We start from the raw sequence: 13393 nt of genomic DNA, 5'->3' as shown, positions 1-13393 counted from the left end.
GTTTTATTAAACTGACTTAAAGAAAATAGTTAAACTTATAACATTTAAATTGATATTGGTTTTATTTTCATGAGTTTAATTAATGGAAAAACATGGTGCCATGACTTTTTTTTTTTTTTTCAGTGTAATAATAATAAATTGCACGTAATTGCAAACAACTAACACTAAACCAAACCTAAACCTATTGTAAGTAGCCTACATGTTGTTAAATGATATTATTCAGTTCTTATTTGTTTAATTACTCTGCAATAAGGACACATTCAAATAAAATGTGACCAAAATGTATTACTTTTGGAATTTGAATGAAATCATAAAAAGGAATGTTAAAAATCACAATTGCTATTACTTACAGATCATCACACTAGATCATTGCACAATGCATTGTGGGATACTGTATTATGCGCAGTGTGTATACTGCGGAGCCCTTAAAGGGACATAGTGGTGGAAAACAATATGAGAAAATATATTTCAAAACTTGTTTACTCACAAAACTTTTGCTTTCCCCAATAAATTGCGTTCCTCCAAAAAACTGCATTCACTCACAAAGAACACAAAAGGTTTGCAAAAGCCCCCCTTGTCCTCCCATCTCATATATTTTCCATAGTTTAATGCTTATTTAGACAAATGTAGGCCATCTCATATACTACAGTGCAGAAATAATATGAGTAGTATGCTATTCTGAACATAGCCTTTATAATATGCGTGGAAGTTTTCCTCTTGCTTCTTATGAGCCCCACTAACTGAGTTTGTGCTTCAGAACAGGACGTTATCTTGGATCGTTCGTCGTTCCAGATGGACCAACATGAAAATTAAGCCAGGCCGTTGCAGAATGAATGTGAGTCGTATGTCATGGAAAGGCTCGATCGACCCAGTTCATTTCCCAAATGTTCCGTTTGATTATTGCAGCCATGAGATCTCAGTGGGTGAAAGCTTGAGTCTACAAATAAAACCCAGTGAGGTGTTTGGCACGCTTATGAAATACTTGCCACTTTGAGTGTTGCCCTGCTCTGGCCTCTCTAGCTGGCTTTATTTACTGCTTCTTTTTGCCTGACCCTTCTTAGGGGCTATTAAAATTGATTAAAAGCTAGCATGCGCTATGCAGGGGCAGCTGGGAACGCTGTCCCAGACTGTGTGACACTAAACCCGTCTTTGTCCTGACTACATGTATAACAGAGGTAAAAGCCCTAAATCTGGCTGAAGTTGCATTGCGGTCAGGCTACTCTGTCGTACGATGGTTTTGCTCTGACCCCCTTGTGACTGCAGCTATTTTCGGCCTCTGCTTGCCGTGCAACCAGCATGAGCAAGCCTGTTCTCCACAGGTTTCTTTCTGTCAGAGTGAGTATCCATTAAACAGTGTAAAAACATTAAAAAAATCCTCCAAACTAATCCACACAGGGTTTCATTACAGATATGTGTAATGCACTGTCCAGAGGAGATGATGCAAGCGAAAACAAAACACCTCATAAAACTCATGTTAACAGCTTGTACATTTGAAATGTGTGAAGACTTAAAAAGTTTCACACTTGACTTATACTGGTATTATGATCAAGTGTTATAAAATGTCAAATGTGTTTTTTTTCCCTTTTTTTTCTGGCATTATCGGTCTGCTTGAGTGAGACTTCGTGAGATGTTTCATATAACTTTTATGACAGCCAACCAGCTGCCAGCTATACTCTTTGAAGACTCTTTGATGCTCCTGGTTCTGTTCCTGTTATCGGAACTTTTTTCATTCATGTGCTAAAAAAGGATGTCATTTCAGCTGCCTTATGTTTTCAGTTAGGCGATTTGATTCCAGAAGTTGGAAATCACTTAAATGAGTATTTGGAAATATTTTTTCCATACATCACACCAGAATGGAAGTAGGCCTATACAATAAATCATTCTCATTCTCAGGTGTTACCAGAGGACCTATAGGGGATATCTGTGCTGGCAGCAAAGGACACACGGAAGCACTGTTTACCTGTGAAACAATAAAACAAATAAACATAATTAATGTATTTTCCTTGGCGCGACTGTTTACATCTGATACTATGGAAGCTTGTTTCCGCCAATGAATAATAAATAAATAATAATTGCGACTTTTTATCTCACAATTCGGACTTTTTTTCTCACAATTGCGATATATCAAGTCAGAATTGTGACTTTTTTTCACACAATTGCGAGATATGAAGTCAGAATTGTGAGAAATAAAGTCGCAATTCTGAGAAATAAAGTCGCAATTGCGAGATATAAAGTCAGAATTGCGTGTTATAAAGTCGCAATTCTGGGAAATAAAGTTGCAATTGCGAGATATAAAGTCGCAATTCTGAGAAATAAAGCTGCAATTGCAAGATATAAAGTCGCAATTCTGAGAAATAAAGTCGCAATTGGGAGATATAAAGTCAGAATTGCACGATATAAAGTCGCAATTGCGTGTTATAAAGTCAGAATTGTGAGATATAAACTATTCTGAGGTAAAAAAAAAAAAAAAAACGTCTTTTTTTCCCTTAGAAATGGACTTTATATCTCAAAATTCTGAGAAAAGATGTCAGAATTGCGAGATATAAACTCGCAATTGCGTGTTATAAAGTCAGAATTGCGTGATATAAAGTCGCAATTGTGAGAAAAAAAGTTAGAATGACTTTATAACACGCAATTCTGACTTTATATCTCGCAATTCTGACTTTATAACACGCAATTGCGACTTTATTTCACGCAATTCTGACTTTATATCTCGCAATTCTGAGAAATAAAGTCAGAATTGCGAGATGTAAACTCGCAATTGTGAGATAAAAAGTCGCAATTATCTTTTAAAATGTTTTATTTTGTGGCGGAAACAAGCTTCCATATGATACTGATCGCACCTTTGTAATAAATAAAAAAGAATAAATAAAATAAAATAGAAATAATAAATTGTGTTTTTGTAAGGAATATTCTGAATGGTGTATACTCACTTGAGATGAAGATAAAGATATAGATGTAGATTTTCTATAAATAGTGTTTTAAATGCAAACTTGCCTCCAGTGGACTGATGTTACAGTGTGGAAATTTTCCCACCATTTAATCGGCGTGTGACAACACCGGTAATACCGGTTGTGGACGTAAGAGTTTTTCCCTCTTTTGCTCCTCGCTTTAGTGGTGGGCAGATCGAAGCTTCGTGGAACATTGAAACAGTTGAAGCAAATGTGCCGTATTGTGTTGAGGCTTCGAAACAATCCGACACCCGTCTCCACGGTGACCCCTAGTGGTCAGAACAGTGTAAATGCAGCAAAAACCCAGGCCAAACATGCATAAAAACACATTTTACAAATCTATTGGATTTTTTTTTTTTTTAAAGTAAAATCTTTCAGACGCAATTATCTAATCATCTAATAAAATTATCAAGTGTCTATGTGTTCTTTTATCAATTGTCAGGGTTCGTTTGTTCTATGAATGGCTCAGCTAAAAGACCAATAAGAGACTATTAACTACCATTATTCATTTTAATTATACTAATGTCTAATTAAAACATCTACAAATGTATAAAACTGATCAGAGATCAGGTAAAACCGACAGACACTTGTTCATTGGTTCTCAGTGACTCCTCATTATTCATGGGCTGACAGAGATCATCACCCCAGCGGTGAACCATTGAAATTTCGAAGTGTTTCGACGGTTATGACGTAATGAAATCACGTGACTTTGGCAGTTTGACACACGCTCCGAACCATTGATTCGGAACAAAAGATTTGTAAAGGCTTTGAAGCTTCATGAAGCAGTGTTTTGTAATCGCCATCACTACCTCCCTTTTAAATGGCTAATTTGTAAATGAATTAATTCTTAAAATGCACACGGCCGCACGGACATTCATAATGGTGTGAAGAAGAAGCTAGCATTTTCAAGTTGAGCTTCCATAGGAATGAAATGAAAAACGCTCGCTCTGCTCTACTCGCTCCACACCAGTGGACATGCACCGTTATGAAAGCCTGTGTGGCTGTGCGAACTTTACTTTCGCTTTTGAATTTGTGCCAGTTCGGGAGTGGCAATTGCTTGAATTATTATTCTTAACGGAAAAAACAACAACAAAACAGTGCAATGCTTACAATCGCTTAAATAGGCTGAAGTAATGTTACCGGTGTTGCGGCTGAATAACGGCTATCACAGCCTACCCTCAACGTTTTTCGCCATGTTAAATGCTGTGAACCATGATGTTTCCCTAAACGTCAGAGAAAGAGGCTACATCCGAAAACGCATTCTTCCCTGCTATTCACCTTATTTTCGAACGCGGAAGTAAATATGGGTCCAGTATCCGGTTTTTGTGCGGCACTTCCGTTTCCTAGCTTTCCTGGGCTAACTAACGATATCAATCGCGAAGGATTATGCAGAATTGACAGAAAAATGTTACGCATAACGTAGCAGATGAATACAACAAAGAACTAAAGCCCCGCCTTACCCAGTTCGGGTACCGGACCTGGTTGAAAACACTCATGTATCTAGCTGGCAGATTACCAAAACTTCGCCGGCGCCTTCAGCACAGCCCTAAACACGGTAGAGACAGCGCTGGACTAATATATCTATGGAGGTATTTTGTCATGTCAAATGTATTAATAATGCCATCAGAATGCAACCAAAACACAGGATAGCAATAAGTAGATGGCTATAAATAATTGTAAATCATACAAAATAAACGCCATCATGCCATTATGACTAATTCAATACAGGGGTTACTATAATGATTTTGTTTCTCCTTAGAGTTTTTATTGAGACTTCATAGCCCAGCCACTTTTCTGTTATAGGGTACGTGGTCTTCTGTAGGTCTTGTGTGCACGAAATGAAAAGAACAAACATAATAGGTCGTTTCAGTGGTTACCGTTTCTTCAAATGTAAAGCTTTTAACCACAGGCGAAGGGATCAGGCCGGCGACACACTGGCTGCATGCGTGTCCGTTTTTATTTCGGCTCCCATCATGTTAACAGGTTAGAGCTAGCACACTGCCTGCGTGACACGCGTCTCAGGCGCGGCTCGTGCCGCGGGAAAACGCGTGCATGCTAGAAATAGAATCGACGCCTATTTTTCACGCGACATGCAAGCGTTTTGGAAGCGTTTCCAGGCAAAATAGAATAGGAACAATTATTTGTATGTCATTTTGAGATGAATACATATTAATAAATGACATTTTGATGTTTGAAAGTTTAGGTTTTGACAAATGCAATTAAAAAATATTATTTTGATTTTCTAATACTGCACCTGTCAATACAGAACGAAATATTCTGTAACCTAATTTGCCGTCAATACTGCCGACGATGTCTTTGCTGCTATATTTTTATGTTTAACATATAGGCCTTCCACAACTCTCTCCCCATATGTCGAATATATCACCATTGAGGCTTATCATATGTCACCTAGCAGCAGCAGCGCGGCGTCAGACACGCTTCTGGTGTGCAAAGACATAGAAAACGCCACGCTCACGCCACGCAGCCAGTGTGTCGCCAGTCGTATGGCGCCTAATGATTAAAATGTCAATGATTTCGATGATTAAAACACTAAAGTGAGTTAGCACGCCAGTGACCGGAAGTGCCTGACCGGAAGTCTTGCACAAAATACCGTCAACTGGCTGCATCCGTATTTCCGTTAAAAATAAGGTGAATATAGTAGGCAAAAAAGAGCTCAGACCCTATTCCACAGGGGGGCCAGTGTGGGCCTGGCCCACCCTATCAGGAGCTTGGCTCGCCCCACACCGATTTTAAAATTGGTGTGATTTTGTGGGAGAACCCTCAAAATACCGCTTGGCGCTTGATATAAAAATTGTGCTTGTTATTTAGAAACTAGAAATCAGAATTAGAACATGTGACCGCGGAATTGCGTGAAATAAAGTCACAATTGTGAGTTGTAAAGTCAGAATTGCGAGATATAAAGTCACAATTGCGCGATATAAAGCCGGAATTGCGTGTTATAAAGTCACAACTGCATGAGATAAAGTCGAAATTGCGTGATATAAAGTCGCAATTGTAGTTTTGTTTGCTGATGCTAAGAATGAAAATTAGACAAAACACCTTATTGTGCTTTACTAATGAAGACAACGAGCGAATTGGAACACGTATGGCCAAAGAAGCAGAAAAGGTATGGATCCAGAAGACAGAAAGATCGAAATGGACTAAAAACGAGTGAGTCCTGAGTGACGCTTCTTCGCGCAGACGCCGAGTCGCTTCTTTTGTGTTGGACAAGTAAGGGAATAAATTATTGTGTAGAGTAGACCGCTCTCTAAAAGTCACAAGTATAAGTCTACCATGCCTATAACTCACCATTCCACCATTGTGGTTTCAAACAGCAATATCTGAGTGCACTTTTAAGCTGTCAGCCTTATTATCTGCATTGTAATGCCCAGAACATTCTATCAACTGGCTGGCGACCGCCCTGAATAGCCCATTATGCTTATTACTGATTTTGTCCAAGTGTTCAGTCTACCTTCAAACTTCATTCTACACCTGTAAAGTTCAGCATGGAATATTCCATCACACTGTAGAGAACAAGTCACCCCAAACAGACTGTTTATTTCCAAGTGTGTTTGGTGGGACGCTTTGCACAGATCGTTTGAATTTCAGGAAAGAAGCAATGTAGATGTGATTGACATCTAGAGGAAAGATCTGATGAGAACTAGTGTGAACTGCTGTCTGCAGCTCAACCAAACTGTAATATACAGTTATATACAAATCAGCAGTACAGTATGTGCAATACTCTCAGTTCTAGACTAACCTCATTATCTTCAAGCAGAGAAGCTGCAATGCTCTCCAGTGGGGAGCTTTAATAAGATCACCTTCAGAATGTTGACGGATGCCATGTACCAACACCAGCGCAAATGTTTTCATTTGATCGTTTTAGAGCATGAAAATGATTTTCATACCAAATGTAATGTCAGAAATCATTCACACCGCCACCGATGCAGTGGAATGCATGACGTTTGGAGGGAAGTGAATGACTTTAATGTTGAATTTCTAATCGTTATAAACAAAGCACATAAAGGCTGACGCTAATTAGAGCTGTCGAGCAGCTTCATTAGCAGAAATCCACACATCTAATGTTGCCGTATTTCCCCTCCCACTAGGTTTATTTATAGGCGATGTCAATAAACCCCATTTGCAAACCCAGCTTTGTCTCCCAGTCTCCCTTGGAGAGCCCCACTGCTTCATTTCCTTTGGCTAAAAATATTCCTTGGTAAATCACTCATCTTAATGCAAAAATATGCAGCTCATTGGTGATGGGAGCGTGTTTTGTTTTTGCACTTTATTCTGTGAAATGAGGAAAACTCTTTCGAGAAAATGACTAGCTGTGCAGGCCATTTAGTCTGACTTTGGGCTCCTGCAATGCAGTGCAATATCTCTGTGCCTCAGGCTTGACCAATCAGGGTGAAGAGCTGCTTATGTCACATCACCTGGTTTTCATTAATACGCAGACAATAGCTGCTGATGCTGATGGCACCCACAGGACAAATACGACATCTCCGTCTCTTCAACGGTGATGTGAGTAGCAGACAGATGGGAACAATAGAACAAGCTCTGGCTAACGGTTTGGGAGGGATCCAAAATAGGAGGGAAAGACAAGCGTTCAATCTGAGCGTGTAAACAGGCCGCCGTGTGTGTTGGTCATCCATCACTTAAAGGACGCTCATCGCAGTACAGACAAATCAAAAATGGCCCGGGAAGGAAAGCTGGAAAAATATGCATGCGCTTAATGCAGCTGCCGCGTGAAACCGCAACAAGAGGGTCTCGTTCGTTTTCATTTGCTGGCGGAGCCGTGAAAACAAAGCAATCCGTCAGATAGGGAAGTGAGGCTGTAATATGGGCTGTTTGGCAGGCCTCGTTTCATTGGCCGGAGTTATTGCAGCAGCACTATTTTTGTTTGTTGCCTCAGTCAATAAAAATAGCTTGGCCAGACAATACATGCCTGTTTCATGCAGCTGTCGACATCAACAACAACTCCTTTTGTTATTTTTGTGCAGGCATAAAATTTATAATCTCTGGAGAATGAGTTTTGTAACCAGTCCAGTGGTCTTCCTTGCTCTTCAGAATGGGAAAATATTCACACATTCACTTTTGGGCATTAATAAAGCTTTTAGTGTTTGCTTGTTTTATTGACTGCAGAATATTAGTTTTATCTGTAAAGTCTGAAAGTCTTTTTTTTTTATACTCGCTGTAAATAGTGTATCCTAAATTAGCCAGTATTACCATGGGGACTACTATAATTGTGCTGGAATAAATGCATGGAAAAGTTATATTTTCAGGAGATATGCACCTGTGCTCAGACCATAACTCATACATTAAAATATAATAAAAATGAGATAAATACTGGATGGATGGATAGATGGATGATAGATAGACAGATGTATGGAGATAGATGTATGGATATAGATGGATGATAGATAGATGACAGATAGATAGATAGAAAGATAGATAGATAGACAGACAGACAGATAGATAGATAGACTGAGAGCTCTGCTGCAGTGCAGTCTATTCACTCTTCTAAAACAGCACTCATCAGCATACTATGACATACTTCTTGATAATAAGAGGTTTTGATTCAGAGGAGCAAACTTTAAAAATCGCTTGAGAGCTCAACTGCGCCTAAATCATTTTCCAAGGAAATGTCAGTTTGATCCGATACAGGAAGTCTAAATATACTTCAGGAGGTATTACTGTCTCTTCTCGTTTATTTGTTGTCTGTATGGTTCCGATTTCTCCTCCATCCGCCGTGTGTGCACTTGAAAAGAACTCTGAATTTTCAATCGCCATGTCTGAGTGCGATTAAAAGGCCTCGGCTTAGAACTTGAAAATTGACCTCTGCTTCTTTCACTGTGAGCTTATCAACATTTCATTGCAGTTAGTCTGTTTCGTTCTCTCTACTGAGGGAATGCAGATGTTCTGCTCACTGAGCTTTTATTATCACATTCAGAGCAGTAATAACTGGTGCAAGCCTGTTCCTAGAACTGAACTTAATTGTTCAATTTGCGATCTTGACTGGTTGAGGTGTTAATTTTCTATCACTTTTTGTCAATGCCCCTGAACACATTGCTGCTTTGATGTTAGGGTACATTGTACACTGACGTGTTTTTGTACTGTATTACGTACATGGAAATGCAAGTCTAGGAGTTCCGCTTAAAAATAAAAGAGGTAGCACTTTATTTTACAGCCCTGTTTCGCATGTACATACTATGTACTTATGATAGTAAATGCAATGCCTGGGTAATGACTTGGTATTCACCCTGAACCTACCCCTAAACCTAACCTTAACCCATATAGTTACCTCATTTTACCCAGTACTTTCTTAGGTAAGTACACTGTAAGTACATGTAAAATAAAGCGCAACTTCAAAATGAATAAAAGTAATACAAATCTATAGTAAAAATAAAAATAACTTTCCAAATCAACCTTTATTTAGTTTGTTTAAAATACTAATGGAACTATAACATTTTGAATTGCATTTTAAAAACAAGCACTGGCCAATTGCCTTCGTTAACCCATTCGATCATCGCTTTTCTTTTCTTTTTGCCGAAGCTTTTGTTTATCAATTTGTCTGTCATGTTAAAAATGCTATTGGACACGGGGGAGCAGCCCAGAATCTTCAACGAACTTTCAGACATTGCCGCTTTTTGCAGCAATGCCTTTTTTGGTTCCACTAGGGGTTGCACGGACTAATCGACTTGTCATCTTTAATTCTCTGCCATGACGATAAGCTTGAGGTTGACTAGTCGCTGATCTATTGATATTTTAGTGATATTGGCCTAACAACATGGCCACCTTGCAGAAGACCTTCAGACTGTTCTGACTTAATGTGCTATATCTTCTCTAACTGATCGGACTTGCGAATTATGAACAAAACATAATAAATGCATACTCCGAGAGCGCTCCACAAGTTATGTTTGTTTTTACCATCTGGATCTGGTATGTTTTTAATAAGTAACTAGATAAGGCCATGTGAGTGTGTGCAGTTTACGTTGTAGAACAAAATGTCCAAGTTATGTTTTCCACAGACCTTATTTTACTCATAAACTGAGAAAAACACCCTTATAAAAACCCATAGGAAAATCTTGAGGGAACCGCCGGCGAATTACTCTTCCGGGTTTTGACGTCATCCCAGCAGCACTTTATATAGAACCTTTATTCTTAAGAGTGCAGTGTACATGAAGTGTTCATTCTTGTAAATCCAACTTTGTGACTTTATATCTCACAGTTTTACAACATATTTATTTTTTGTTAGAATTACACATTGCAATGCAACTAAAGGGGTTCTCTAAAGATGCAGGTGCTTTAGCTCTTGCTTCACCATAATCCTTGTTCCTTAAGCATTAATTATTCATTACTCTAACAACCTCAAATAATGCCAGTGCTGCAACAATGCAAATGGCTTAGATGGTCTCAGATGCTCCACTATGTCGCTAGCAGCATCTCAGTGGCTGATGTAAATAGCAAATAGATCAAATTAAACACACACAGAGCAGTATTCTCCTCCCCTCTCATTCATTATTCACAGCTTGTTATATTCCGGGTGATTAGGGAAGTTCTGCTCCACATTCATGGCAGATAGTTCAGTTGTTTATCCCAGACATGAATCAAAAAACATGTCAGACACAACACAACCAAGCAGCTTTGACACATTCGAAGACGCTGCCGGGAACGGGGTTGGGCAAAATCCAGAGTTTAAGGACTGGCTCCCCTTCAGTTCACGAGGGTGAATTTAAATTGGCCGCAACTCAAAAGATGATAAACTTGAATGACATTTATGGAATTTCAGTCGTCGAAATCAACAAAATTCTTAAATGTTCTGTTTTCAATTCTGCATTCAATACTAAACAGCACCCAAAGCTGGCTAGTAAAGACAGTCTGGAAGGAGCTTTTTCAAGTAAATACATCAGATGCTACTCCACATGTAGAGTCTTACTTCCTCTCCAAGTACTACTGCTTTAGATTTTGCATAAAAAGTTTTTTAATTGATTTAAAAAACAAACAATTTACATAAGCAGACCATTGACAACAGTGCATCAAGACACAAAGAGCATGTTACATACATCGTCGACACAACATGGATGGCCTGAAACACAGCAAACTGTCCAAAGAGCGTCAGCTGTGCAACTGTTGTCTATCAGCTCCAGCACTTTGGCCATGTATTAAATCATTTTTCAGAGCAGAAATCATCTTCACACATACTCTGGCTTTGAAGGGCGCAGAGGGCCGCAATCACACATCTGTGTCCCATATTCAACATTCCGTATTTTTAACCGAGAGGCGCGATATTCCTGGATATCTCCCAGCCTTCAGGGACGACGCCACTGATAGATATGTTACGCAATCGGCACAGAAGTCTGGAAGGAGCTTTTTCAAGTAAATACATCAGATGCTACTCCACATGTAGAGTCTTACTTCCTCTCGAGAGTCTGCAAGAAACAGCGACAGACATCTGACTGATTTGAGGCGGTATACGGGAGTGTAGAGCCTGTTGTTTGTCTGTGAGGCTCTGGCCCTTCTTACTGAACCTGGATCAGTCCTTCAGAAGTCCAGCAGCCTCAGCGTGAGTATATTATGTGGCTTTGCGAGTCACGCCGACTTGAGAGCCTCAAACCCGCAGAACTTCCAGCGCTTCTCCAACGTCGCTCCAACACCGCTGAACTCCTGCTTGAACATGTTGGGCAGCCGGACCATTAATCTTTCAAGTTCACTGGCCGAGATCTGAAGAATGGAGACATGAGCGAAGCAAAGTGACACTTAGTTCCATGTTGAACGTTTAGTGCATAAACTGACACAGAATTGCCCATTGTTCCCTCGCCTATGCTTGCTTAGAAATTAATCAAAGGCACTAATGTGTTTGTCAGTATATTTGTCATTTGCTTCCTGCAAACAGTTAGTCATACTGTGCTGCAAATTTTTTTAGACAGAGATTATAAACATTTTTATTCAGTGTATAATGCTGCTTTTTTTCTTTACTCTTAGTTAAAGTAAATGACTATTTAGATTGGGATAAGATAAGATTTAAAGGAGAACTCCGGTCAATTTTTTTGTAAATTTGGAGTGCTGTCAGTACAGAGAACAACGACAAAAATCGGTGTTGCCTACACCGTGTTATCCTCTTTTTAAAATTTGCACCCTGTTGACTTAAATGGGGCATGTTTTAAACCTGCTTTTAGCCTCTTAACATCCTTGATGTGTCATTACAAGTGCCCAGCCATTGTGAGTGATTCCTTCAGAGTGAACACGGTGAATCTGACTGCAGTAGATGTGAAAGATATGAATAAAAGTGATGTTAATTCAGCCAGCGCACATACCTGTATTTACATCCTGTTTTCAGTCGAAGTCCACGGTAGTCGATTGTCGATTTCTCCACTGTTGCTTAGTTACCTAGGATCACGCACGTGAACTCGACAATCGACTACTGTGGACTTCGACCGAAAACAGGAAGTAAATACAGGTATGTGCGCTGGCTGAATTAACATCACAAATGGTAAATGGAAGCTCAACTGTGCTTGCTTGATGCGTGAGAACCAAGCGTGCCGCACAAGCCCTGAAAAGTGAAGCCAAAACGTCTCGATCGCCCCCCGGTGACTGGTCCTAGTATAGGTCATAAGCCCCGCCTCCCCATGTTATTTAACGGGACGTGAGACCAACTAAACAATTAAATTACACTTCAAATATCTTTTTTCCAAAGGTGGTTTCTTTCATTTGCTGTCGTTTTTATCACGCTGGTGTAAGTTCAAGTGTCTGTTTCAAAAATAAGTTGGTTTTTAGTTAGTTACGTGATGCGGTGGTGTAACGTCATGATTGACAGCTGTGATTGACAGGTTCTCGAGCGAAGTAGTCACTGAAGCACCAACGGACATTTTTTCGGGATCTTCGGAGGACTGAGGAGATTGTATTTACTTTATTTTAACAAGTCTCTTGTCGTTCTGCAATCAATTTTTTAAAAAGTGTGCAGAATCTACTCTCCCTGAGTGCATTCTGCGAGAGTGAGGGCGGAGCGCTGATTTCGCGGCTTTACTTCCTGCTCACTACTGCGCAGGTCTGGTCCCGAGATCGCTACTGCGCAGACCTTAAGTTCCAATATGTCAGCGCCAGATCAGGACTCTGGCGGCTTCAGTTCTCATCAATGGAAGAGAGCAAAGGGGCGTCGTCCATCTTTTTTTACAGTCTATGGTGAGAACCAATGAGGTTTGTTCTAGTGTGTGACATACGTGAGCTTCTGTGTTTACAGTATGTTATGCGCTATGTAGCCTATGTGTGTTTATATGTGAATAAAAGCCTAAATTAAATCTGTTCACCACATAAAGCGATCACATCACGTCACAATACTTTTGTTACATCGCTTGCTTTATATGGATTTGTTTTACAACACCATTATTGACCTTTTGGAGTTTTGTTTACCTGGAGTTTCAATGAAAGGACAGAAACCACTA

The 13393-nt window shown here is 39.7% G+C and overlaps 1 protein-coding gene across 2 annotated transcripts in view; it reads right to left on the bottom strand.

Moving 5' to 3' along the window:
- Window positions 1-10914: 10914 nt before the first annotated feature.
- Window positions 10915-13393, bottom strand: part of enox1 (ecto-NOX disulfide-thiol exchanger 1) — a 115643-nt gene continuing 113164 nt past the window's right edge. For both annotated transcript variants that reach the window (XM_084420311.1, XM_084420312.1), the window contains one exon: window positions 10915-11675. In XM_084420311.1, the coding sequence (XP_084276437.1) occupies window positions 11544-11675 (132 nt within the window). In that variant the 3' untranslated portion in view covers window positions 10915-11543. The remainder of the gene's footprint in view (window positions 11676-13393) is intronic.

The sequence above is a fragment of the Rutilus rutilus genome, assembly GCF_951802725.1.
Source record: "Rutilus rutilus genome assembly, chromosome: 10".
Lineage (NCBI taxonomy): Eukaryota > Metazoa > Chordata > Actinopteri > Cypriniformes > Leuciscidae > Rutilus > Rutilus rutilus.
Note: the sequence above shows the minus strand (reverse complement) of the source record. Positions and strands in the feature narration are given on the sequence as shown.